The sequence below is a fragment of the Sus scrofa genome, chromosome 3, assembly GCF_054392235.1.
Source record: "Sus scrofa isolate SSC_HxYL_T2T_F1_AM1 chromosome 3, Sscrofa_HxYL_maternal_Yorkshire_Landrace_v2.0, whole genome shotgun sequence".
In the NCBI taxonomy this organism is placed as follows: Eukaryota; Metazoa; Chordata; class Mammalia; order Artiodactyla; family Suidae; genus Sus; species Sus scrofa.
The window spans coordinates 71,498,956-71,526,614 of record NC_139385.1 but is presented as its reverse complement, the minus strand read 5'-3'; the positions used below and the strand labels follow the sequence as shown (position 1 = coordinate 71,526,614).

The following is a 27,659-nucleotide window of genomic DNA, read 5'->3' as shown; positions in this document are numbered from 1 at the left end:
ACCACTGAGCCACGACAGAAACTCCTATTTTTTTTTTTTTGTCTTTTTTTTTTTTTGCTATTTCTTGGGCCGCTCCCGCGACATATGGAGGTTCCCAGGCTAGGGGTCAAATCGGAGCTGTAGCCACCGGCCTACGCCAGAGCCACAGCAACGCAGGATCCGAGCCACGTCTGCAACCTACACCACAGCTCACGGCAACGCTGGATCGTTAACCCACTGAGCAAGGGCAGGGACCGCAGGGACCAAACCCGTAACCTCATGGTTCCTAGTCGGATTCGTTAACCACTGCACCACGATGGGAACTCCGAAACTCCTATTTTATATACAATAGTGTGTATCTGTTAATCCCAAACTCCTAATTTATCCCTCCCCCCCTCCCCCTTTGGTAACTATGTTTGTTTTCAAATGAGATCAGGCAGCATTCAGGGTGGTATGGCTGTAGACTATAAGTTTGTTTTCAAAATTTAAGTCTGTTACTGTTTTATAAATAAGTTTATTTGTATCATTTTTTTTTATTAGCATCTACATATAAGTGATACCATATGGTATTTGTCTTTGACTTACTTCATTTAGTATGGTAATCTCTAGGTCCATCTATGTGGCTACAAATGCCGTTCTTTTGTTCTTTTGGAAGAGGCGGGGGCAAGCCCAAACATGTAGAAGTTCTGGGCCAGGGATCGAATCCGTGCCATGGCCATGACCCGAGCCACAGCAGTGACAATGCTGGATCCTTAACTGCTAGGCCACCAGGGGACTCCAATTATTTCCTTTTTATGGAATGGTAATACTCCATTGTGTATATGTACCATGACTTCTTTATTCATTCCTATTGATAGGCGTTGGCATCTCTCTTGTTAGGAGTAAGGTTGAGCATTTTTTCTTATGTTTAACAAGGATTTGTGTTTCCTTTTGTGTAAACTATTCTATATCCATTACCATTTTTCTACTGTGTTGATTTTTTTCCTTACTGATTGTAGGTTGTTGGGGTTTTTTTTAACATATTAGGAAAATGAGCCCTGGATTGGTGATGTGGGTTGCCCAAAGTTGGCCAGTTTTTTTTTTTTTTTTTTTTCAGCTCTAAAAGAGGGAAGGTTTAGCTGAGCAGAAAGGCCAAAAGTGAGTAAACTGCCTTGCTCAGCTCTGCTTAACTTGGGGAGTGCCCTCCATGGCTCAGCAGTAATGAATCTGACTGGTGTCTGTGAGGGTGTGGGTTCGGTCCCTGGCCCTGCTTAGTGGATTGGGGATCCGGTGTTGCCATGAGCTGTGGTATAGGTCGCAGACTTGGGTGGGATCCCTTGTTGCTGTGGCTGTGGCATAGGCCAGCAGCTGTAGCTCCGATTCGACCCTTAGCCCTGGAACCTCGTATGCTGTGGGTGTGGCCCTAGAAAGCAAAGAGCAAAAAAGCAGACCAAACTACACTTAACTCAGAGCCCTGAGACCTTTAATGGAGCCAAGAAATCTGTATAAGAATTTTGAGGGAGTTCCTATTGTGGCTCAGCAGTAATGAACTCAACTAGTATCCATGAGAATAGGGGTTTGATCCCCGGTCCTGCTCAGTGGATTAAAGGATCCGGTGTTGCCGTGAGTTGGGTAAGTCGCCGATGTGGTTTGGATCTGGTATTGCTGTGGCTGTGGTGTAGGCTGGCAGCTGCAGCTCCATTTCAACCTCTGGCCCAGGAACTTCCATGTGCCACAGGTGTGGCCCCAAAGGAAAAAAATAAAAAGATTTTTGAGGTAACAGTGACTCAACTTTTTGCAGTTAGAGGTAAGACCAGGTTAAATAGAAGTTTTCCCTTATAGTACTCCTTGTAGTTGACTTCTCAGGAGTTTATCCATTTTGTATGTGTGCATGTGTTTTCCTGAAAAAGATATGACATTTAAGCTTTCCTCTTTAGGCGGCTGATAAGTGCCCCAGAGACTGACTCTGGTTTATCTTGCAGGTTGAAGGTGTGTCTGCTGGGTACTCTCCACCATGTGACAAGGACAACAGTGCTCTTCTGGCTTTTAGAGGAATTCCTGTATGTATCTCCCACACCTCAGGACCTCTCACCAGCAAAAGCTCATGTTGCATGATGCTCTGTGGCCGGGGTCGGAACGCAGGATGGCACCGACCCTCCCCTCCAGAGCTCACACTTCAGGGGGTGGCAGGGGACAGACATGCAAAACAACCTCCGTCTAATAAGATAATTGTTATAGTAAAGCAGAAGATAATATGCAGCAGGAATACCAAAGGCACACCGCTGTCCCAGTTGTATTGAATGAATTTTTGTCCGTTTACTATTCAGGGAGTGCGTATGAGTGTTCTTTCATAGCCCAACTTGCACATCATAGTTGGAGTTTTCCAAGTGCCTCTCTTAATTTTTATTTTATTTTTTATTTTTTTGGCTTTTATTTTTTTAGGGCCACCTGGGGCACATGGAGATTCACAGGCTAGGGGGCTAATTGGAGCTGTTGTTGCTGCCCTAGGCCACAGCCACAGCAGCTTGGGATCCGAGCCATGTCTACGACCTACACCACAGCTCACAGCAACAGCAGATCCCCGACCCACTGAGTGAGGCCAGGGATCGAATCTGCATCCCCATGCACACCAGTTGGATTCGTTTCTGCTGTGCCACAAGGAGAACTCCCCACATGCCTCTCTTTAAGATTGGCTGTACTCAACCCATCTGGGAAGATGAGATCCTTCTGGTCTCCAGTTTCAAGAACACTCAATACAGGGAGTTCCCTGGTGGCTCAGTGGGTTAAGGATCCAGCGTTGTCACTGCTGTGAGGCAGGTCCAGTCTCTGGCCTGGGAACTTCCATATGCCCACTGGAGAGGCACCAAAAAAAAAAAAAAAAAAAAAAAAAAAAAAAAAAAAAAAGCAGCACTCAGTACAGCAGGTGGGATGTGTTGTATGGGTGGGGGGCCGTGGACTCTGCCCTCACACTGACGGTCAGCTGCCCCTACAGATCTCAGAACTGAAGAACCACAGCATCCTCCGGGCCCTGACAGTGGAAGCTAACGGATGGCAGCCAGGTGGTAAGGTCCCCTTCAGGGCCCCTGAAGCCTGGGTGGGATTCAAGGCAGAGTTCCCTGTGGGTCTGCTTTTCCTCATTTGTGTTTCCCTCACTACTTTCCTGTAGAATTTTACAGATTTATCATTCCTCAAGGAAAACTGGAACCAACACTGGATTAGGAATCAAAAGACCCAAGTTCTAATTTGGTCTTGTAAGCTCAGCTAGGGCTTACTCTGCACCTTTGGGCAAATCGTACAACCTCTATGTCAGCAGTGAACACTGGTCAAAGGGATGTTGTGAAAATGAAAAGAGAGTATGTGAAAAGGCTTTGAAAAGTCACACTATTTTATCTACTTGACATGACTCTTCTCATACTATTGTTTTTTTTTTTTTTTATTGCTTTTTAGAGCCGCACCCATGGCATATGGAAGTTCCCAGGCTAGGGGTGGAATCAGAGCTACAGCTGCCAGCCTACACCACAGCCACAGCAATGCAAGATCTGAGCCACATCTGCAATCTACACTATAGCTCATAGCAACACCTGGTCCTTAACCCACTGAGTGAGGCCAGGGATTGAACCTGCATCCTCATGCATCCTAGTCGGGTTTGTTAACCACTGAGCCACGAAGGGAACTCCTCATACTATATTTAAAGCTCATTCTATCTGCTAGTTTATTACATGAAAAAGTACACTCACCAATTCAGAAGAACCAGTTTTGGAATCAAGTATCTATGGCTTAGAAGTTCCCGTCATGGCTTAGTGGAAATGAAACTGACTAGCATCCATGAGGACACAGGTTCAATCGGTTCAATCCCTGGCCTCACTCACTGGGTTAACAATCCAGCATTGCTGTGAGCTGTGGTGCAGCACAGCTCGGATCATATGTTGCTGTGGGTGGTGTCGGCCAGAGGCCACAGCTCCAATTTGACCCCTAGCCTGGAAACTTCCATATGCCACAGGTGTGGTCCTAAAAAGACCAAAAAAAAAAAAAAAAAAAAGTATCTCTGGCTTAAATCCTGCTCTCTCACCCACCAACTCCATGACTTTAAGTAAGTAACTTAATCTCTCTAACTCTTACTTTGTTCATCTGTAAAAAGGGGAGTATATTCCTATATGATAGAAATTTTATAAGGACTAAATGAGATAATGTAAAATGCGTAGCACACTGAATATAAATCAGTGAGTGCTCACTGGTACATATTGTTATCTTTAAATTATGCAAATTATGTAATCTCCAAGAATATGGGTCTATTAAAAATATTGCAGTGTACAGAGTTCCCTGGCATCTCAGTGGGTTAAGGATCCTGTGTTGTCACTGCTGCAGCTTGGGTCACTGCTGTGGCATGAGTTTGATCCCCAGCCTGGAAACTTTCACATGCTACAGGCACAGCAAAAAAATAAAAAGTAGATTAAAAGAAATTCCAGTGTAGAAAAATTATTTAGAGGTTTGTGAAGTTTCTTTTAGTTGAATTTTGTCTTTGCCGTGATGTAATAAACCCAACATTTATCAGAGATTTTGTTTTAAATGCCAAAATATTTTTTATTTTGATACAACTGGCATTTATGTGCCAGATTTTTTTTTATGACTGCACCTGTGGCATATATAAGTTCCTGGGCCAAATCCAAGCAGCAGATGAGGCAACGCCAGATCCAAGCAGCAGATGAGGCAACGCCAGATCCTTTAACTCGCTGTGTGTGCCAGGCCAGGGATTAAACTAGAGCATCCGCAATCATTCCAGCCACTGCAGTCTGATTCTTAACCCACCAAACCATAGGGGAAACTCCCAGATATTTTTCTTTCTTTTTTTTTTTTTTTTTTTTTTTTTTTTTTGTCTTTTTGCCATTTCTTGGGCCACTCCCACGGCATATGGGAGGTTCCCAGGCTAGGGGCCCAATTGGAGCTGTAGCTGCCAGCCTACACCAGAGCCACAGCAACGCGGGATCCAAGCCGCGTCTGCGACCTACACCAGAGCCCACGGCAACGCCAGATGGTTAACCCACTGAGCAAAGGCAGGGATCGAACCCGCAACCTCATGGTCCCTCGTCAGATTCGTTAACCGCTGCGCCACGATGGGAATTCCCCCCAGATATTTTTCATTGTATTTTAAAATGACTGAACTTCCCCCATGGCTCTCAACGTAACTACACGGCGTTGCTTCTACAGTGGCTGTGGCTCGACCCCTAGCTTGGGAACTTCCCTATGCCACAGGTGCAGCCACTTGGAGAAAAATAAATAAATAAAATAAAAATTACAGCGTTTTCACTGTGGTGCAATAGTATTGGCAACATCTCTGCGGTGCCAGGACACAGATTTGATCCCTTCCTAGGCCCAGTGGGTTAAAGCATCTAGCATTGCTGCAGCTGTGGCATAGATCGCAACTGTGGCTTGCATCTGATCCCTGACCCAGGAACTCCATATGTGTTGGAGTGGCCAAAAAAGAAAAAATAATGATTTTCAGTTCTTTCCAGATTACTCTCAGCTAATCTCAGCGACTAGGCTGACTGACTCCGCTGTGCCATTTACTGTATGAGTGGGCGGAAGAGCGCCTTTGTAAAGGAAGCCTCCGACAAAGGGGGAACCATAAGGAGCCATGCTAATGGGAACTTGGTTTGTTCTAGAGATGTGTTTTGGGCTCCGCTTTCTTCCGTTAATGTGGGGGAAATGGCATTGGTATCAGGATTGTCTTCGGGCTGGGAGTTGTCCACCTACCTTCTGGGGGACCCAGGCAGGAAAGGAAAACGTGCTCTTACCCATCCGGGTTGGCTGTTGGTCTCCAGCTTGGACGCCAGATTGCAGTGGCTCTGAGACCTTGTACTTTCTGTTGACTGCACTACTGTCACACCCTGGCCCGTGTGGTTTATGCCCCTGGCTCACATCATAGCCTTTTCTCAGCTTATTTGTAGGTGAGGGGTCACGGGTCAAAGGTTGTTTGTCATGATCTACAGGCTGACGAGCCAGTGCAGCTGGTTGTCGGTGAAGGGTGGGCAGTGGGGGCCGCCTTCTCAGTGTCGTGATGAGCATCCGTGGCTGCCGTCCCACTGTGTTTGTTTAGCCACTTTGAGCCACTTTCCCATCGCCCAAGGGCCCAGCAGACTGGAATTAGGTTTTATTTTCTTCCCTTGATCCTGTCGAGCACTCTGTGTTCTGTTGACATTATCTAGTTTGGAAGCCCCATGTTCAGCGTCGCTCCCGTGGGCTGGGGCTGGCAAGATGGAATTTCCCAGAGGGCCAGACATTCAGGACCCTGGACCCATCTCACTTGCTGCCGCCCTGCCAGACTAACCCCAGACCCAGTGACACTAGCTGATGTGGACTGAACCCTCCCCTTGGGGCCACGTCCTCCCCTAGAAGTTGAAGAGTTACATCATCCTCACTTGCAGAGCAGGTCATTGGCATGTGATGTCCTCAGCCAGGGCTGTGGGCCAGAGGGGAGCTGTCCTAAATGGCTTTCACCACCAAGCTGGAGGGCTCACGAGTTCTGGTGTCAAATGGCATCTCTCCATCTTTCCCCTTACTTGCCAATGTCTCCATAGCAAGTGGGAAAAGCCACCAGCCATGTGGGCTAGAGAGTGGCAGCTGCAGTATGGAGGACAGGGCTGGGCGGTGGTTCTAGAGCACATGTCCTGCTGCTTTTTTCCTCCTCTATCCCCTCCCGCCCCTTTCCTTGTGCTTTCATTCATTCATCGAACATTGACTGAGCGCCTGTCATGTGTCAGGCACTGAGAACCCTACCCTCACGTAGCTGCCAGGGCAGCAAGAGTGTCAGTGACAGCACTATGATAAGCACAGGGTGCCAGGCTCTCTCAGGGAGCAGCTCCCCATGCAGACCGTGGAGGTTAAAGACGGCACCCAGGTGAGGGCAGTGCTGGCGTTGGCCACAGGGTGAGACGGAGCTGCCTCAGCAGAGGCCAGAACTGAAGGTGGGAGAGCCGCCTGTGCAAAGACACCAAAGCAGGTGGTTGAGAAACCCCAGGTAGTTCTGGATGCCCTAGGACCCAGCCAAAGAGGCAAGAAGGATCCAGATTGTGAAGGGTTTGTGTTTTGTCTTGAGAGTTAAGGACAGTCCCCGGAGCAGCACTGTGACGTCAGATCTGCCAACTTGAAAGCTCACGCTGGCGGCCGTGTGGTGAGGGTATCTGAGGGCAACAAGACCCCAGGCAGGCAGAAGAGGCCGGGGCTACGATGGTGATTCCGACACACCCAGATCTGAGAGGGTCTTTTTTTCTCACTGTTGCAGTTGTGAATACAGAGGTGCTCAGAGCCCAAGAAGAGTGGGAAGCTGTGGACAGCATCCATCCAGAGACAGGTAATGGCAGGCATGGCGCTACCTCCACACGGTGCTGCCGTGTGGCTCGTGCTCTGCACCTCTGGGCCTGGGAGACAGAATTCCTGAGTGTTCTTTTTGCTGTGTGGCAGAGGAGGAAATCTCTTCCCAGTCCAGAGGTGATGCCTTCCGACCTCTGGAGCAGATGGGGATGGATGCCAGGGGAGAGGGCCGCCAGCTGCCCAGTCCTGAGGGCAGATAAGGAGGGCTGTGGTCAGGGTCAGCTTCTGCAGGGTGAGGAGCTCGGGCAGAGGATGGAGGCAGGCAGCCAGGACCCCTGCTTAAGGTCGGGCAGGTTGTTGCACAAGGAAGGTCCCTAGAGATGGGGGCTGGAGCCGTCTGCTGGAAGACTCTGAGGGCTGGGTCAGAACTGTTTATGCTTTTCTGAGAGGTTTGAATGAGCTGTGGGGGGTAGAACGGGGTCCTATATCTAGCCTGAGCCCCCTTGAGCTCCTGAAGAGATGTTCAGTGGACTGTATCAGCCTTCACCTGCATCGCTAACTGATGGCTTATCCCCTGCACCAAGGGATGGAGGGGGCATCCCATTCATAACCAGGGCAGGAGGCATCCAGGCCAAAGGAGAAACTAGGAAAGGCCCTCACCAGCTCGGCAGCACACTCCTACTTGGGTACCTACTCCTGGCAGCGACTTGCCCTCACAGATGAGTGGCCTGCAGGGCGCCCCCTGCAGACCCGTCCTTACTCACAGCAGGCTTGGCCTGCCTGCCTCTGAACAGACAGCTCTGACAGGGAGTCGGCCCCGCCGAGTTGGCCCTTGGTGGAGAGCTGGTTGTAGCTGTAGGTGTCTGACAGTTGAGGCCAGGGCCGGGCTCAGGGGTGACGAACGGAAGGCCCTTAGCCAGTGTTTGCTGCCAGAATGACTCTTCTCACAAGTCCCGCCATGTCTTCCCTTTTGCCACAGGGAGCCAGGCCAGCTCAGAGCAGCCTGGGCATCTCGTCTCCTTCAGTGAGGCCCTGCAGCATTTCCAGACCGTGGACCTCTCCTCCTTCAAGGTATGACCGTGGGGAGGTTTGGGATCTCAGGCAAAGCACCGTCTTCCCAGGAGCCAGGTTTCCACTCCACCAGGACAGGGCCCTAGGCAAGCGAGATGGAAGCTGCCAGGGCCCTGTTCCAACTAAGAAGTCTTGGGGCACAGGATCACAAGTGGCCAAGGCCCAGATGCAGACAACAGATAATGCCTGTGCTCGGAGACATCTCCTTCTACTTAGAAAGAACCTGGGAGCCAGGGGGCCTCTCTCCAGAGAGTCAGCAGATGCTTCACAGCTTCTGCCCCATTTCCCTGGCCCAGAGGCTGGCCGGCCACTTGGCTGGCGGAACCTCTCCTTTCTGCAAGACTAGTCCTGTCCTGAGCCTGTTGGTTAAGTCCATTAAAGCAAATGAACCTGGCCCTCTGCCCATTGCCTTCCTCCCCAGAAAAGAATCCAGCCGACGATTCGAAGGACCGGGCTTGCTGCCCTCCGGCACTGCCTCTTTGGGCCTCCAAAGCTCCACCAAGACCTCCGTGAAGAAAGGGACTTGGTCCTGACCATCGCTCAGTGTGAGTGGCCGGGTGCTGCCGCTGGGCAGGCGCTGCATGAGTGGTCGGGCAGAGAGCGGGGTTACTGAGACTAGGCCAGGGCTCCTGCACGTACCATGTTGGGGGTGGAGAGCAGGGTGTCTGGAGCACGGGCTAACTCCGTCTTGGCTGTACCCAGTCCTCCTCTGAGCGCCAGTTCAACAGAGTGTGGGTGTGTTTCTGGGCAGGTGGCCTGGATAGCCAAGACCCAATGCATGGCCGAGTCCTGCAGACCATCTACAAGAAGCTGACTGGCTCCAAGTTTGACTGCGCCCTCCACGGAGACCACTGGGAAGATCTGGGCTTTCAGGGTAAGAGAGAGGAATGGTTCCTCTTCTCTCTGACCCCTTATTCCAGGACTGGAGTGAGAGCCCAGTTGTCATCTTCCTACCCTGGCAGCACCACGAGGCAGGACATCTAGGACAGAGCATCCCAGGGAGAGGGTACAGCACATGCAAAGGCCCCAGGGTGAAATGTGCGTAACTCTTCCAGAGAAATAGCAGGTACTGTGGCTGAGGTGGGAAGGGAAAGAAGGTTAGCAGGCCCATGTAAGACATTTACTCTGAGATGGAGAGCAACGGAGGAATAGGATTTGGAGTCCATGTCTTTCTTTTTCTTCTTCTCTTGTAATATTGATGAAAATTCCGTTTTAGGGAGTTCCCTGGTGGTCTGGTGGCTAGGACTTGGTCTTTGCTGTAGCCTGGGTTCAACCCCTGGTCTGGGAACTGGGATCCCACATTAGGCCACTGCACACCATGGCCAAAAAAAAAGAATATTGTTTTATGTTCTGTCATTTTTTGAGTGGAACAAAAGTGATTGCCCCTGTTTTGGGATTATAGTGTTTTTTAAAAATCATATTGAAGTATATTTGTATAGAATAGGCAAATATCTTAATTTTAAAAGGAAACTTTATATGTCCATAGTGAAGTGGTGCTCTGTTGGCATTGAAATGCGTTTGTGCCTTTACCTTCTTTCACCTATAATCGTCTTAAATATTCTCTCTATATACACTGAGAATCACATCCGTGTTAGGATTTTTGTTTCAACCATTAATTTAAATAACTCAGGAGGAGAAGCAAAGTCTGGTGTTTTTTACCCACATATTTACTGTCTCCACTGTTCTTTCTTCCTTTTTGGTATTGTTAGATTCCTTCTCTTATCACTTCCTTTCTGTTTCAGGAACTTCCTTTAGCCATTTTCTAAAGTAGGTCTGCTGGCAGTAAATTCTCTCAGCTTTCCTTCATCTGAGAGTATCTTGATTTCCCCTTCACTCCTGAAGGATAATTTCTCTTACTGTAGAATTCCAGGTTGATAGTTCTTTTCTTTCAGCATTTGGGGGGAAAAAAAAAAAGAGTTCCCATCATGGTGCAGTGGAAACGAATCCAACTAGGGACCATGAGGTTGCGGGTTCAATCCCTGGCATTGCTCAGTGGGTTAAGGATCCGGCTTTGCTGTGAGCTGTGGTATAGGTTGCAGACACAGCTTGGATCTGGCATTGCTGTGTCTGTGGCGTAGGCTGGTAGCTGTATCTCCGATCAGACCCCTAGCCTGGAAACCTCCATATGCTATAGGTGCAGCCCTAAAAAAAAGACAAGAAAAAAAAAAAAGATAAAAATAAGTGTGGGAGTTCCCGTCATGGCTCAGTGGTAACAAACCCGACTAGTATCCATGAGGATGTGGGTTTAATCACTCAGTGGGTCAAGGATCTGGCTTTGCCATGAACTGTGGTGTAGGTTACAGACATGGCTGGGATCTGGCGTTGCTGTGGCTGTAGTGTAGGCCAGCAGCTGTAGCTCCGATTCAACCCTTAGCCTGGAAATTTCCATAAGCCACAGGTGCAGCCCTAAAAAAGACAAAGAAAAGAAATGTGCTCCTTCCTTTTGGCCTGCATCGTTTTCTGATGAGAAATCTGTTGTCACTTGAATTATTTCTTCCTAATCAGTAAGGAGTTGTTTCTCTTTCTCTGCTTTCAAGATCTTTTTTTGTTTTCCTTCGTTTGCAGGAGTTTGCCTGGGATATGTCTCAGTGGGGATTTCTTTGGTCTTATCCTGTTAGGGATTTACTCACCTTCTTGAATCTGGAGGTTTATGTTTTTTGCTGAATTTGGTAAATTTTTAGCCATTGTTACTTTGAGTACTTTCTCAGCCCTATTTTTTCTCCTCTTGTACAATCCTGATGATACAAATGCTAGATTTTCTGTTACTGTTCCATAGGTCTCAGAGGCTCTGTTTATTTTGAGGGGATCTCTATACAGCTCAGAGGTCTCCAAGGCTCTGTTCATTTTTTCTCTGTTTTTCCAGTTGGGTAGTTTCCATTGTTCCATCTTCAGTTTCACTGATTCTTTCCTTTGTTGCCTCTATTCTACCATGGGGCCCATTCAGTGAAGTTTTGTTTTCTTTCCCCCCTTTTTTTTTTTGGATCTATTTAGGGCCTCACCCATGGCCTACGGAAGTTCCTAGGCTAGGGGTTGAATTGGAGCGGCAGCTGCTGCCCTATGCCACAGCCAGAGGAACAAACAAGGATTCTAGTCGCATCTGTGACCTGTACCACAGCTTGTGGCAACATGGATCCTTAACCCACTGAGGGAGGCCAGGGATTGAACCTGCATCCTCACATACGCTATGTCAGGTTCTTAACCCTCTGAGCCACAACAGGATCTCTTCATCCAGTGAGTTTTTAATTTTAGTTATATTTTTCAGTTCTAAAGTTTCTGTTTGGTTCTTTATATCTGATATTTCTTTATTGAGACTTTCTATTTTTTTCATTTTTTGTAACGTGTTTGTAATTTCTTATCAAAGACATTTTTATGATAGGTGGTATAGTAGTTTTCTATTATTGCTGCAGAAAATTACCACACATTTAATGGCTTAAAACACAAATGTATTATCTTCTAGTTCTGTAGTTCAGAAGTCTGGCATAGGAGTTCCTGTCGTGGCTCAGTGGTTAATGAATCCAACTAGGAACCATGGGATTGCGAGTTCAATCCCTGGCCTTGCTCAGTGGGTTAAGGATCCGGCGTTGCCGTGAGCTGTGGTGTGGGTTGCTGACCCAGCGGCTCGGATCCTGCGTTGCTGTGGCTGCAGTGTAGGCCAGCGGCTACAGCTCCAATTCGACCCCTAGCCTGAGAACCATATGCTGCAGAAGCGGCCCAAGAAATGGCAAAAAGACAAAAAAAAAAGTCTGGCACAGTTCACTGGGACAAGATCAGGGAGGCAGCAAGGCTGTATTCCTTTCTGGAGGCTCTAGGAGAAGCTCTTTTTCCTGCCTTTTCCACCTTCTAAAGGCTGCCCATATTCCTCTTCCTTCAAAGCCAGGAATGTAGCATCTCTCTGATTCTGTGCTCATATCTCTTTCTCTGACTCTGTGCTTCTGCCTCCCCCTCTCACTTTTTAGGACTCTTCTGACTACATTGGACACTCCAAGATAATTCAGGATCATCTCCCTATTCTGCCAAGCAACCTTCTTTCTACCCGCAATCTTGATTTTGCCTTGCCTTGCAACAGAACATACTTGTAGGTTTTGGATATTAGGATTGGACATATCTGGAGGTGCTAGGCTTTAGTCCACCTAGAACAGCTGCTGTAAATTCCTTATGAATAATTCTAACATTTGTATGATCTCAGTGTTGCTATCTATTGATTATACTTTCTCATTCAAATTGAGATTGTCCTGGTTCTTGGTGTAATGAGTGATTTTTTTTTTAATTGTGTCCTATACATTTGGGGTATTGACATTCTGGGTCCTCTCTATTTTTTTATTTTTTTGTCTTTTTAGGACCACACCTGCAGTATATGGAAGTTCACAGGCTAGGGGTCAGATCAGACCTACAGCAATGCACGATCTGAGCCATGTCTGCAACCTACACCACAGCTCACAGCAATGCTGGATGCTTAACCCACTGAGTAAGGCCAGGGATTGATGGATACTAGTGGGTATCCATCTAGTGGAGAGATCCACTAGTGGATACTAGTGGACTCGTGGATACTAGTCAGGTTCATTACCACTGAGCCACAACAGGAACTCCTGGATCTTCTTTATTTTTTTAATTTTATTTTTTTTGTCTTTTGAGTGCTGCACCCACGGCATATGGAGGTTCCCAGGCTAGGGGTCTAATCAGAGCCACAGCTGCCAGCCTACATCACAGCCACAGCAACATAGGATCCAAGCCACATCTGCGACCTAGACAACAGCTCATGGCAACACCGGATCCTTAACTGGGCCTTTCTTATATCTTCTCTTTTAGCAGGCCTCCGCTGTCACTGAGGAGTGGGGAAAGGGTGATGTGATGTCACCTCATTACCGCCAGGTGGGAATAGAACTGCTGGGCTGCCTCACTACAGTTCCCATGTGGCCTCCATGGACAGAGAGTTGGGGGCTCCTTAGGACCAAGGAGGGCTAAAGTCACAGCTTCCCACTTTGAGCACCCTGGCAGAGCCAGTGGCACCTCATAGTAGTCAGGCAGGGGAAATCTAAACTCTCCACTTGGGCTGTGATCAAGGTAACCAAATCATTGAAGCTCACAGGGCAGCGATTTCATTAAGTCTTGGTCACTTAATGGTTTCCTCCTGGTTTCTGTTATAGGAGCAAATCCAGCCACAGACCTGAGAGGAGCAGGCTTCCTTGCCCTCCTGCATCTCCTATACCTGGTGATGGACTCCAAGACCCTGCTGATGGCCCAGGAGATTTTCCGCCTGTCACGTCACCACATCCAGGTAGGGCTTGGGTGGGAAGCCAGCAGAGGGCGGTGGGCTTGCCCCTGGGTGCAGGGTTCTGCTCAGTGTCCGAGGGGGCCTCACCAGTAGAGGTCTTCAGTTGCTGAGGGTCCTCGGGAGGGCCGAGGCACAGCAACCATGGGCTTCACCTGTCCCCTGACCTGGCTGGAATCTGAGCTCCACCATCGTTAGCGTGTGTTCCAAGCAAGTGCCTCAGCTCCTCAGAGGCTTGGTTTCCTCATCTGTAGAATGGAAATCATGGAAACTTCATCTAGATAGTTGGGACAATTAAATAGTCTAGTTCAAAAGCACTAAATGCAACACGCTGTCCTTGCCCTCCCCATGTTGGCAGGTTCTCCCGACCCTGGAGGAGGACTTAGCCTTCTGTGCCCAGGGGAGAAGTCTGCCTCCGGGGCCAGGTGACACGTGGACTTAGCAAAAGGCCCAAAGTGGCACCTGTGGCCCTCAGGTTCTGTCCAGGCCTGCCCTCTGGGGTTGGATTGGATGGTTTGCCCAGGTAGTACAAGGCAGTAGTCCCTCCATTTTAGAAAACCACCTTGACCTGTTCCCTGCCATTTGCCTCTCCCAGATTCATGGGGCCTGGAATTCATTCATTCACTAAACAAGTATTTATTCAGCATTCCCTGTGCTAGTTATTGTTCTTGGTGCTTGGGGGTGCATTGTGAACAAAACAGACAAAAAAGATACAAAACAGTAAGTCTAATACCTAAGTAAATGGTATAGAGTGTGTCAAACGTGGTAAGTGCCCAGTAGGCAGAGCTAGGGGAATGTGGGAGGGTTACAGTTTGGGGGGGTTGGGGTGCGCTCATAAGAGAGTGAGACTTTAACTAAGCCTTGGCGGGAAGGAGGATGTTAGCCAAGCTGGTGTTTCGGGGCAAAGGGAGCAAAGGTGCTGAGAAAGGAGTATGCATGGCCTGGGAAGGAAGAGCAGGGAGCCCGGCCGGACCATGGGGCGCAGTAGGAAAGGGGGCCTTGGGCTAATGGGCACCAGATGGCATAGAGCCTGGCCCACTGCGATGGGGAGGCTTGCTTTTACTCTGAGTCAGGTGAGGGTTTTGAACAGCCTGAGCTGACGAGATCCAGCTTACTTTCTTCAATACATCCTGCCAGCTGCCAGGTTGAGAGCAGTGTCTGGCGAGGGCTTTTATAATCAAGTTAGAAATGATGGTGGCTTGGACCAGGGTGTTTTCAGAGGTGTTATGAAGTGATCACTTTCTGGATATAGAAATTTTTTTTTTTTTTTATTTTTATTTTTTGGTCTTTTTAGGGCCACACCCGAGACATATGGAAGTTCCCAGGCTATTAGGGGTCGAATCGAAGCTGTAGCTGCCGGCCTACACCACAGCCACAGCAACTTGGAATCTGAGCCACATCTTCGACCTACACCACAGCTCATGACAATGCTGGATCCTTAACCCACTGAGCGAGGCCATCAAACCTGCGTCCTCATGGATACAAGTCAGATTCATTTCTGCTGAGCCACGACAGGAACTCCTGGATATAGAATCTTGAATGTATGGGCTTTAGAAGGTAGAATCAGCATATTTTTCTGATGGAATGGATACAGATGTAAGAAAAAGAGAGGCTTCAATGGTGATTTTTTTAGTCTGAAAGACAAAGTGGCCATTAACTGAAAGGGAAAAGAAGGAGCAAGTGTGGGGAGTTCCATTTGCCATAACATTTTATTTTATTTTATTGTTTTATCCTATTTTATTCTGTTCTTTTGTGTCACACCTGCTGCATACAGAAGTTCCCAGGCCAGGATCCCTGGATCGAATCTGTGGCACGGCAGTGACTCAAGCCACTGCAGTGACACCACCAGATCCTGAGTTCTCTAAGCTACGTGGGAACTCCCTTGCCATATACATTTTAGACTGAGGTCAGAGAACCCTACAGAATCAATGTTCTTCACATCAGGAGCACCGTGTCAGTGTTACTGCTGGGGACGTGGACCCTGATCATGGGGTTAAGGTGATATTAGCCAGGTTTCTCCACTGTTAACTGTTTTACCCTTTGTAATTAATAACTATCTTAGGGAAGAAACTTTGAGCCTCTGCACATACCCTGTTTATCCTCAAACTTGGCTCTCCTGGTGATTTTCTGTTTTCCTCATTCCTCCTATATTTGCTAATTGGAATTCTTCTGAAAGAAAGAATCCTGTATACTATTTATTTATTCACGTACTTTTTATATTAGCGTGGACTCAAATATTTATTTTATTCAATGGGTTGTAATTATTTTTTTGTTGCTCAGATTGTTTCGGCTTTGGCCATTTTAAGAGCTCTTTCAGCTTGGTACCTGTGCCCTTTCAGCACGCCCTGTCCTCTCTTGAGCACTTTTTAACTTCCTGGATACCAGAAGATGCTCTCAGCTCATGTTGTTGTTTTCCCTGTATGATTCCCAGCCCTGGGATCCACCACGTCTCCAAGGAGCGCTTGTTCTTTAACTGGAGAATGATATTTGGAAACCAAGATCTGAGTGCTGGGTGTTCTCACTGCTTCTAGGCCCCCTCAGTGGACAGAGCTTGGAAAATTATGTGTATGTCCCTGGTCCCCTTCCGACTCTGATAGGAAAGGTCACCAGTGGTGAGCAGACCTGCCTGCCCCCGGCAGCACTTCCCAGAGAACAGGAAGGTGGATGGGGGGGCCGCCCGAGGGAGTGGCCGAAGGTCAGACCTGCAGCGTTTTCATCAGAGCACAGCGTCTTAGAGCTGGAGTCAGGCCAGCCTGCGCTGCAGAGACAGACTGTCCCAATAACTATGTGTCACTGAATTCTCACACCCTCAGCTTCTTCTTTTGCAATGTGAGAAGGTAACTCCAACCCTGTAGACTTATTGCAAAGTGAAAAACTGTGTAAAGTGCTAAGCACATTAGTCATTCAAGGCATGTTATCGCAATTACTTTTTTGTTGTTAATCTTTTTAGGGCCGCACTCACGGCACATGGAGGTTCCCAGGCTAGGGGTCGAATGAGAACTGTAGCTGCCAACCTGCGCCACAGCTACAGCAACTCGGGATCTGAGCCGTGTCTGCGACCTACACTGCAGCTCATGGCAACACCAGATCCTTAACCCACTGGGCAAGGGCCAGGGATCAAACCCTCGTCCTTGTGGATCCTAGTCGGGTTTGTTACTGCTGAGCCACGACGGGAACTCCTATCACAGTGACTTTTGGTTTCACTGAGTAAAAATACATGTTGTATACATCTTACGGATAATACATGACATACATGAGTACATCTTGTGTTTTTTAAAATCATGTCTGTCTGTGTGTGCGTGCACATACACACACACACACACACACACACACACACACACACACGGCCATGGGTAAGGTAGATCCATTTTGTTTTATTTTGTTCCTTTTTCTTTCTTTTTTTCTTTTTTGGCTGTACCTGTGGCATAAGGAAGTTGCCAGGCCTGGGACTGAATCCAAGCTGCAGCTGCAACCTGTGCCCCTGCGCCTGGCTGGGGATTGAACTGGCATCTCCCCGGAGACAAGCCAGATCATTAATACCCTACAGCACAGCGGGTACTCCTGGGTAAATCCATTTTGAATCTAAAGCTTACCGAATACAGAACAAATAATCCCACAGTTCTGCTACCTGGGCAGTTTTTCATTTCTAACATTCACTGAATATCTCTCTATCTTCTGGGGAAAAACACCCATTCAGCCTCACAGCCTGGAGTTCTCGCTGTGTCACAGTGGGTTAGGGATCCAGTGTTGTTCTGGGGTGGTACGGGTTCGATTCCCCAGCCCAGCACCATGAGTTAAGGATCCAGCATGGGTCACGGCTGTAGCTTGGATTCGATCCTTGCCCTGGGAACTTCTATATACCACAGATGTAGCTAAAACAAAACAAAACAAAACCGAAAACCTCACAGCTTCAGTATGCCCATTTATTCTAGGAGACACTGGTGGAGGCAAGAGGGGGCTTCATGAGGATCTGGCCCTGAGATACCCCAGGACCCACAAGTGAGAACGTGGGTGTGTTCTTGGGTTTCCTGATGCAGGGAGGTGACATCGGGGTTTGGCTTGAGAACTGCAGCAGGTAGCTTATGAACGACGTGGTCTCCTGCAGTGACACTGCTTTGTTATGAGAGTCCTAGACGGGGAGGACCGTCTTAGCAATCATGAGGCCAACCCTTTGCCGTAGAGGCAGTGAAGACCCGGAGAAGGGAAGTGGCCTTCCTAAGGCCCCCCAGCTTATGTGATTTCCTAGAAATCACTTCTGACCCCTTCTTGTGGTTGATGGAGGCTCTCTTGTAAGAGCTTCCTACAGAAACGTGACACCAGCGTGGAAGGTTACTATCAAGTCAGAGGCCCTCGGAGTTCCCGTCGTGGCTCAGCGGTTAGTGAACCCAACTAGCATCCATAAGGACACAGGTTCGATCCCTGGCCTCGCTCAGTGGTTTAAGGATCTGGCGTTGCCGTGAGCTGTTGCCTAGGTCGCAGACACGGCTCCCATCCCACATTGCTGTGGCTGTGGGGTAGGCCAGCAGCTACAGTTCCAATTGGATCCCTAGCCTGGGAACCTCCACATGCCACAGATGCGGCTCTAAAAAGACAAAGAGACCCCCCCCCAAAAAAAAGTCAGCGTTTTCAAGGACAGGCTTGCATAGGTGAGGGGGCAGCTTCTTCAGACACCTGAGGGAGGACTGTCCCGGGGAAGACGGAACAGCAAGACAAGAGAGGAAGCACTGGGTACTTGGTCTGAGTACCACACGGCCCAGCCTGACCACTCCGACCAGTCTGTTCCTCATCCCTTAACTACTGGCCTTGGTGGAATATGTTTCAGATTTAAAGAAGGATTGTTGTTTTGGCACGTTTTTTTAATTACAATATAGTTGATTTACACTCTTGTGCCCATTTCTGCTGTACAGCCTAGTGATCCAGTCAACAGGTATATATACATTCTTTTTCTCATATTATCTTCCATCATGTTCTATCCTAAGAGATTGGATATAGTTCTCTGTGCAGTACAGTAGGACCTCACCACTTAGCCACTGTAAATGGAATAGTTGGCATCTGCCAACCCTGTATTGCAGATTTAGATTTACTCCACAATATGCCTGTCAGACAATAAGAAGGAATGCAGCTTAAAATAATAAGAGGTCTGGTGTACATGTCAGGAAGCTAGACCCCAGTTCCATCTATAGTATTATTACTTGGCCATGACTCGAGGCAAGTCATTTAACCTCTTTGGTCCTCAGTTTGCTTTTTTATGAAATAAAGGGTTTAGCCTAAATGATTCTAAAGTCCCTTCCAGATTTATAATTCATTGAACTCTTAAGTCATTCCAAGGTTTTAAGGTAAAACTTGACCTCAGGCCCGTATTCATCTGGCAAACACAGTTTTCCAGGAGGCACATATGGGACGAGAGTAATGGTTGGGGGACACAGCCGTGTTAGCATCCAGTCCTGTTTCTTTGCTGAGAAGAGAGTTGAAGTCTCAGGTACCTGCTAATGGGGAATTGGCCAGAAACTACAAATGCTGGGAGACCCCAGGCTCCCATGATGGCAGCAGCGTGGAAGCGTATGGCCCATGCTTTCCAGAGGAGGAGAAGATGCTGACGCAGAGCACAGCGGGCTGACTGCTGGCAGGCAGTGAAGCCCCTTATAACCATAGCGACATCCAGCAGTATGTATGGCCTTCCCTACAGTTTCCACCTGTTATCTCATTCTGTTAACATGACAGGCCTGCGGGGAGGTAGGGCAGAGGTGGTCCTCGTTAAACCTTCATTTCACAGCTGGGCAGCTAGTAAGTGGTAAAGCTGGCCTAGGGCCCCCATCTCCTAACAGCTCACCCAGCAGGGAGCTCCTCGCAGTGGGGGTCGCAGCTGGCAGCACACCTGAGAGTGACCTGGGGATGCAGATGCTCAGGCCCCTCCCCAGAATGACTGACTTGGAATCTCCAGGGTTGGGGCCATGTCAGCAGCAGGCACCAAAGATGATCCTTCCTGCTTCAGTGTTTCCCACTGTGAGACATGAAGAGAAATGAAATTTTATTTTTATTTCATTCCATTTCATTTCTGGCTGTCCCTACAGCATGCAGAAGTTCCTGCGTCAAGGATTGAACCTGTGGCACAGGAGTGACAACATCAGATCCTTAGCCACTAGGCCACCAGGGAACTCCCAAGAGATGAAATTTTGTTTTTTTTTAATTTTTTATATATATGTATTTATGTCTTTTCTGGGCTGCGCCCACAGCATATGAAGATTCCCAGGCTAGGGGTCTAATCAGAGTTGTAGCCACGGGCCTACGCCAGGGCCATAGCAATGCGGGATCTGAGCTGCGCCTGCGACCTACACCACAGCTCACAGTGACGCCAGATCTTTAACCCACTGAGCGAGGCTAGGGATCGAACCTGCCACCTCATGGTTCCCAGTCAGATACATTAACCACTGAGCCACGATGAGAACTCCAAGAAATGAAATTTTAAATGGAAATTCAGGAGTTGAGACGCGGGTTCAGTAGGTTGAGACGCGGCTCGGATCCCACGTTACTGTAGCTGTGGTGTAGGCTGGTGGCTACAGCTCCGTTTGGACCCCATACACAACAGGTGCGGCCCTAAAAAAGCAAAAAAGAAAAAAGAAAGAAAAGACAAGAAAAAGAAAATGGAGGCTGGATAATAAAAGCTGTCTTGGAATTCCTAGTGGTTGAGGATTTGACATTGTTAGGGCTGTGGCTCAGGTTCAGTCCCTGGCTTGGGGACTTTCTGTGCCAAGGGTGCGGGGGAGAAAAAAAAGCTACCTTTATCTTGTAAAGTTTTCATAGTGATCAGCACCTTGATTCTCCCCAGCCTGGCACTTGTGTCAGGGTCCCCAGGACCATCCCCAGGTTCGGGGTTCCCCCCGCCCCGGGAGGACTCACAGGATTCGGCCCACAGTTGTTCTCTCAGCTGTGATTTACTGCAGCAGAGGCAGAGTCTGCACGGGGAAGGCATGCGGGGGACACCATCCACGGGAACTAGGTGCAGGCTTCCAGGAGTCTTCTCCCTGTGCAGTCACGGTACGCGGCAGAATGTTGCCAGCCAGGGGGCTCATGAGCCACTCAGTATCCGCGGTTTTTCTTGGGGGCTGGTCACCCAGGTGCCATCTGTCTAGCACGTACCAAAATTCCAGAATCAGCAGGAAGTTCCAGAATCAGAGGGAAAGTAGGTCTTCAGCATAAACCTAATTGTGCGCTGCACAACCCCTCGAGGCCCAGTGAGTCAGCCTCTCAAGGGGCTGAGCGGTTGGAACCCTCTCAGTATCCAGGCTCCCAGGGGCAGCCCAGGGCTGGCCTTGTTTGTAGGCCTTTCTGAGGATGCAGGCTCAGGCCTGCTGTGTTGACTCTTTTCTGCACAGCATAAAGGAAGTTTATTTCCTTTCTGGTTTTGAGAGATGGGAGAGCCAGGTCTCATAGAGTTCGGGTAGCCTTCCCAAGGACACACAGCTAGCAGGTGGCTGGGCCAAGGTCTCAATCCAGGAGTCCTGAGAAAAATCCTTGTGGAGCCAGAATGCCCTCTGCTGTTCAGTGCTGTCAACTAGAAATTTTTCAGTGATGGAAATAACCTCTCTCCACTGCCTGATACAGCAGCTCCTAAACTTGTGACCACTGGACACTTGAAATACAGCTGGTATGACTAAGGAAGTGAATTTTTAATTTTATTTAATTTTCAACTAAATTTTTGTTTGTCTTTTTAGGGCCACATCCGCAGCATCATGGGAATTCCCAGGCTTGGGGTTGAATCAGAGCCACAGCACCAGCCTACGCCACAGCCACAGGAACGCCAGATCCGAGCTGCAGCTGTGACCTACACCGTAGCTTGTAGCAGTGCCGGATCCTTAACCTGCTGAGCCACAATGGCAGCTCCTCAACTAAAATTTAAATGGCTGCATGTGGCTAGTTGCTGTCATAACAGACAGCACAGCTCTATATCATAATGTAATGGATTTTTCTTCTCAGGAGGGGAAGCAGATGGGATAAACAGATTTTGGCTCTTGTTCTAAAATAAGGAACACACTGGTCTCTGTGTCCCTCTCAGCAGATGTCCCAGGATGGGTGCAACAGCAGGCACTAACGTAATATTTGCAAATTCCCTGGGAAAAGCCCCTTTTCATCTGCTCAGCTTTTTGTTATTAAAGAGTAGGAAGGGGAGCTTCCTCCTAGCCTAGCAGTTAAGGATCTGGTGTTGTCGCTGCTGTGGTTTGGGTCACTGCTATGGCGGAGGTTCGCTCTCTGGCCTGGGGAACTTATGCATGCCAGGAGTAGAGCCGAAAAAGAAAAAATCGGAAGGAACTGGCCCTTCCAAAAATAAAGCATTCAAGGGAACTCTACAGGGTATTCTGAGGCCCTTCCTGGTGAAGCAGCCCTGCTGGACCCAGGCTGCCCCTCTCAGGAGTGTGACCTGCACAGCTGGTCCTCGGGCCTGTGTCAGTGAGAGATGGAACACACCCTTCAAGTCAAGGCTGACTTTCTGCCTACCGGTCCCTTCTCTGTCTGCTTTTGTGTGAAGAGCTCATGAGCTGTCAAATAACCAGAAGCCTAGAGAAGGGAGGAGAGATGTTCAGAACCTGTAGAGTTGGTTAGAGAACTGAGCCTCAGTCCTCTTGTGTCCATCCAAGCTCGGGGTGAGGCGGTCCGTGGGCAGCACACAGGGCAGGGCTGGTGAAGCCGAGGAGGCTGATGGGTCAGGATGTTGAAGAGACTGGAGAATTAGCACAGGAGTTTGCACACCAGCTTTGGAGTGGATTTACCTCAGTAGGAATCCCGGTTCCAACACTTTAGGAAAGTTGTTTTGTTTTTTTAGGGCCACACCGTGGCATGTGGAGGTTCCCAGGCTAGGGGTCAAATCGGAGCTTCAGCTTCCAGCCTATGCCCCAGCCAAAGAAATACCGGGTCTGAGTCACATCTTTAACCTATGCTGTAGCTCATGGCAATGCTGGATCTTTAACCCACTGAGCGAGGCCAGGGATCGAACCTGAATCCTCATGGATACCAGTCAGGTTTGTAACCCGCTGAACCACAAGAGGAAAGTTATTTAAGGTCACTAAGTCTCAGTTTCCTCCTCTGTAAGATGGGAAGATTATTGTGAAATTTTGTACATAAGCATCAGTCACACCAGCTTCTCGGCCCTGGACTGACCCACTCTCCCCACTCCCATCCAGCAATTCCCCTTCTGTGTGATGTCCGTGAATATCACCCGCATCACCATCCAGGCCTTAAGGGAGGAGTGTCTCTCCAGGTGAGTCCCCACGCCGATCACCCCTGCCTCCCTCCCATCCTGCTTCATCGTCTGCAGCTCTCTTCCTCATCTGCTGGCTCCAGGGCCCCAGACAGAGTCCCCGTGCACCAGCCTGCCGGCTCATCTCTCCTCCCCATCCCTGACCTCAACTGTGAAGGCTGCCTGGGGAATGGCTCCCCTGGGGGACAGGGCGGGAGGGCCCGGGTGTCAGCCTCTGCCCCCTGCTGAGCAGACTGCACCCTTGGTCCTGCAGGGAGTGTAACCGGCAGCAGAAGGTGATCCCAGTGGTGAACAGCTTCTACGCCGCCACCTTCCTCCGCCTGGCGCACATCTGGAGGACGCAGCACAAGACCATCTCAGACTCGGGCTTTGTCCTCAAAGGTGTGCCCGCTCTTCTGGGGAGGCCTAGCTCCTGCACCCCTAGTGTCCCTGTGTTCAGGGACCCCGGGCATGGTTGCGCCACTGGTGTTGGCCTTATTCCCTTCACCCTCCTCCCTCTCTGGCCTTACACATATTTTCTGAATCAAATGCCAGACCAGGGAGTTCCCATCGTGGCTCTGTGGTAACAAACACAACTAGTATCCATGAGGACCTGGGGTTGATTCCTGTCCTTGCTCAGTGGGTTAAGGATCCGGCGTTGCCATGAGCTGTGGTGTAGGTCACAGAGACAGCTCGGATCCCATGTGGCTGTGGCTGTGGTGTAGGCCGGCAGCTGTAGCTCCAGTTCGACCCCGAGCCTGAAAACTTCCATATGCAACACCTGTGGCCCTAAATAGACTCAAAGAAAAAAGCCGGGCCCAGCAGTTGGACTGACTCTTCAGAGTTGAAACTGGACAGGAAGAAGCGTGTGGCCGCATCTGGTTCCTTGGCCCCCCTCTCTGCTGAGCTCTCCATCTGGAGGACCCCTTCCCCCTTCTCTCCAGAGGCCCTGGGGTGTGCAATCCAGACCCCCCCCCCTCAAGCCATCTGTTCCCCAATCCTCTCTGTTCCAGATTTGGAGGCGTGGGCCAAGAAGAGCCCCAGGCGGCTGCTCAAGACCCTGGAGATCTACCTGGCTGGCGTGTCAAAGGGACAGGCCTCCTTGTTGGGAGCACAGAAGTGCTCCCGGCCCAGAGCCCCTCACTCCAAGGACCTCACTTTCACGGGTGTGTGTGACCTGCCACCGAACTCACCCCAGGCCACGTGGCTGATCTGACCAACTCCAGGGGCCACTGGGGATGGAAAGCCTTGAGGGGGGCTCTGGGAGGGCACCCCCGGCTGGGCCACGCCCATTCCAGCCCCAGCAGAAGGATGTAAGGGAGCCCCTGGGCCTGAGGGGAGCCAGGGACCCTCACCTGCATTGGGGGCCCTTAGATTTGACCCAGACCTGGCAGACCTGCCTCCAGGGTTGGGGAAACTTTGCTGTGCTCTTAGTTGGGCTACAGCTTCCAGAGTCGGGTTCCAGGTAAAGTCAGTGACAGTGAACGGGTAACAGGGTGGGAGATCCCATCTGGATGTCCCACACAGCCCTACATGAAAGATATTCCCAAATAGAGGCGCTGGAATCCTGACTCGCTGACAGCCTTGCTTTCAGGCCCCCGGGTCCTTAGAATGTGAAGGGAGCTGCCGGCAGGGGGCCGTGTGAACCTCAGCAGCTGGGCCCGCCTTCTTGTCTGCCCAGCAGCCCCTGTAGGAGGGGGGCTCTGGCTCTGCACTTCCTCCACCTTCACCCCCTCATTCCTTCCCCCCACGGTGATACAGAACCCAGTGCTGGGCTCGGTGTTGCCACTGCCCCCACACTAACCGCCCACCAGCTGGGCTTCCCGGTGGAGGCCGCACAGGTCCCGCCCACGGTGGTTTTCTGGCCTGGCTGAGGGAAGGAGGAAATTCACACACCAGCAGTTTTTGAATAAAAGAATTGTTCCAGGTTAAAGGTCTCAAGTCTTTTCCTCCCAGACACGCTCTGCCCCTTCCTGGCCATGTCATCCCAGGGTCCTTGTTCAAGCCAGGCATTCTGGCTGGTGACAGCCTGGCTGTCTCCGCCCTGGTCATGGGCCCCAGGAGAAAAGGCTGCTCAGCACTGGCCACTGCCGCCCACAAGTTCATACACCACCCAGCCCCACCCTGCCGCAGCTGCAGACCCTGAGGCTCTGCTTGCTCTGGCCAGTGGGCGAGGCAGCCTGGTGGTGTGAGGCCAGGGTTTTTCCTATATTTGCTTCTAGGGAAGCTGGCTCTGTCGCTCCACTCGCAAAAGGGCCCCCAGGGCTTCAGTACTGGGGAGTGGGGAGTGGGGGGACAAGAGCCCCACTAGGCTGCTCTTCTGTCCTTGAGCCCCTGCCAGTAGAGTCACGGAAAATAGCTGTCCAGCCCCCGCAGTCCTCTCCAATTCTGATTCACTGCCGGGGGTACCCATCACAGAGGTGGGGACCACACATGGCCACCCAAATATGGCAGGGACCACACTTGAGCAGGAAGTCTCAAGGGTGGGGCTGGTTGCCTTGTGTCACATCTTTGCCTGACCTGAGCTAATTTTTGCCCACCTCCCTCCTGACTACGCGCTTAGCTGACTGGTAGAGATTACTGGGCCTGGTGAGGTTGGAACAGCATGGCCTCCACTTTGGGGTGTCAGGCTTGATGGTTCCTTTCCTGCAGATTCCTCCCCTCGTCGCTCTGAGATCAGAAGATTCCTTTCCCTCAACTTGGCAGACCTTGACCATGAATGCTCAGCCCCCAGCACAGCCAGGGACCAGCCCCCCACACGCCTCTAGCTGGAGGGGAGGCCTCGGCTTCTGCAGGAGCCACATCACTCCCTGTGTGATGTTCTCCATGTGACTTTGAACGTGGGGAAGTTGGCAGTAACAGTCTAGGGATTAAGATGCGGTACTGTTGATGGACTGAAAGTAAATGCAAATTTTTTTTTTCTTTTCTTTTTTTTTTTTTTTTTGCTTTTCAGGGCCCCACCTGGGGCATATGAAGTTCCCAGGCTAGGAGTCGATTTGGAGCCGTAGCCACCAGCCTTCACCGCAGCCACAGCAATGCCAGATCCGATCTGTCTCCTTGACCCACACCACAGCTCAAAGCCACGCCAGATCCTTAACCCACTGAGTGAGGCCAGGGACTGAACCCACATCCTCATGTATACGTGTCAGATTTGTAACCCACTGAGTCACAAGGGGAACTCCAGTTGCAACAATCTTTTTTTTTTTTTTTTTTTTGTCTTTTTAGGACCGCACCCAAGGCACATCAAAGTTCCTGGGCTAGGGGTTGAATCAGAATTGCAGCTGCCAGCCTCCACCACAGCCACAGCCACGCTGGATCCTTAATCCACTGAGTGAGGCATGGGATTGAACCCTAGTCATTGATGCTAATTGGGTTCGTTACCACTGAGCCACGATGGGAACTCCTAGATGCAAAAATCTTAATCTGTGCATTTTTCTTAGGAAAGTCCAAGGCCTTTCACGAGAGACTTAAAATGCTTCACAACCCTAAAAATCTTGTCAGTACAACCCTTACCCTATCCCTTTTTAAAAATCATCCCTGGGGAGTTCCTACCCTGGCACAGGGGCTCAAGCTACTGCAGAGGTGCAGGTTTGATACCTGGCCCAGGAATTTCCATATGCTGTGGGTGGGGCCATAAAAATAAGACCAAAAAAAATCCTTGCCACAGGCTCCTTGTGTAGGCTGTCCAGTGGAGGCCAGGGCCAGGATGTTTCTGCACAGAGAGAGGATTGGACAGGGAGCAGATTTGTCTGTCCTTCTCGGCACAAACCACTAAGATGAACTTGATTAGAATTTGTTTGGAAAAAAAAAAAAGGGAGTTCCCGTAGTGGCTCAGCAGTAAATGAACCCGAGTAGCATCCATGAGGACGCAGGTTCAAAGCCTGGCCTTGCTCAGTGGGTTAAGGATCTTGCATTGCCATGAGCTGTGGTGTAGTTTGCAGACTTGGCTCGGATCCCGAGTTGCTGTGGCTCTGGCTCCGGCATAGGCTGGTGGCTACAGCTCTGATTCAATCCCTGGCCTGTGAACCTCTATATGCCATAAAAAAAAAAAAAAAAAAATTTCTGTTTGGGATGGAAGATCCAGTGTGTCGGAGCCCAGAAGCCACAGAGCCCTGAGGGCCCAAAGCGAGGGTGGGTCAGGACGGCTGCAGCCCACCAGGCCTGCGGATTCCAGTCACTGGTCCAGCTCCTGCTTTGCTCCTTCCCCCAGGTCACTCCCTTCAGGGTGGGACTGCTTTGGGACTACTCCATTCTTCACCTATTTAACCATCTAGCCTCTGTGCTACCCCAGCCACTGCCCCAGTGCACAAGAGAACGAACTAAGGTCTGAATGAGAAAAAGCAACTTGCCCGGGATCCCACAGGCAGGTGAGGACCAGAACCCACAACTCTCCACACTCACCTGATGCTTTTCCCACCACCCCATGTGGCCCTGAGCGCATCCATCTAATACACGATGCAACGTACTCAAAACGTGGCAAGACAGACCCCCGCCCAGGAGTGAAGGGTTGTCCTCTTGCTTGGTGAATAGACATCACTTGGAAGCTGCCACGCGATGGTTTACGAGGACATCTGGGGAAATCCTGGCCTGAATGGAGACGCAGCCCATGCCCACCGCCGTAACCTTCTCCCAACTGGGAACGTGAGACTGAACCGAATCCTTGGCCAAAAGCAATCCTGAAGCCTGGCCCTCTGCCACCTCCCTACTGGGTTTGCAGCCACACCTGCCAGGCCCAATGGGACTCCTGGCCCTCGTGCCCCTATCATGGAAAGCCAGCTCTGGCCCCTTGCAGGCTGTGGAACTGTCACTTGGGTCCTACTC

The 27,659-nt window shown here is 50.0% G+C and overlaps 1 protein-coding gene and 1 long non-coding RNA gene across 13 annotated transcripts in view; one reads left to right on the top strand and one right to left on the bottom strand.

The window, feature by feature from the left end:
- ELMOD3 (ELMO domain containing 3) overlaps nt 1–24,771 on the top strand; it is a 28,458-nt gene extending 3,687 nt beyond the window's left edge. The window contains exons 2-12 of one of the 12 annotated variants that reach the window (XR_014841555.1): nt 1,941–2,018; nt 2,951–3,020; nt 7,238–7,306; nt 8,246–8,337; nt 8,759–8,882; nt 9,089–9,211; nt 13,144–13,206; nt 13,482–13,612; nt 22,783–22,859; nt 23,113–23,240; nt 23,852–24,771. Coding sequence is in view for 7 of the 12 variants with exons in the window: in XM_013987879.3 (XP_013843333.1) it covers nt 1,941–2,018; nt 2,939–3,020; nt 7,238–7,306; nt 8,246–8,337; nt 8,759–8,882; nt 9,089–9,211; nt 13,482–13,612; nt 22,783–22,859; nt 23,113–23,240; nt 23,852–24,054 (1,107 nt within the window). In the remaining 5 variants the exon portion in view is untranslated. Of the gene's footprint in view, nt 1–1,940; nt 2,019–2,938; nt 3,021–7,237; nt 7,307–8,245; nt 8,338–8,758; nt 8,883–9,088; nt 9,404–13,143; nt 13,207–13,481; nt 13,613–13,964; nt 14,253–15,380; nt 16,867–17,036; nt 17,225–22,782; nt 22,860–23,112; nt 23,241–23,851 lie in introns of those variants that run through there. The other 11 variants (XR_014841553.1, XR_014841551.1, XM_021087300.2 and 8 more) reach the window with 11 other exon arrangements.
- LOC146404702 (uncharacterized) lies at nt 17,512–25,210 on the bottom strand. The gene is made up of 2 exons (XR_014841562.1): nt 20,504–25,210; nt 17,512–19,607 (listed from the first exon to the last, which is right to left on the bottom strand). It is a non-coding gene; the product is annotated as an uncharacterized LOC146404702 (long non-coding RNA).
- Between the last annotated feature and the right edge of the window lie 2,449 nt (nt 25,211–27,659).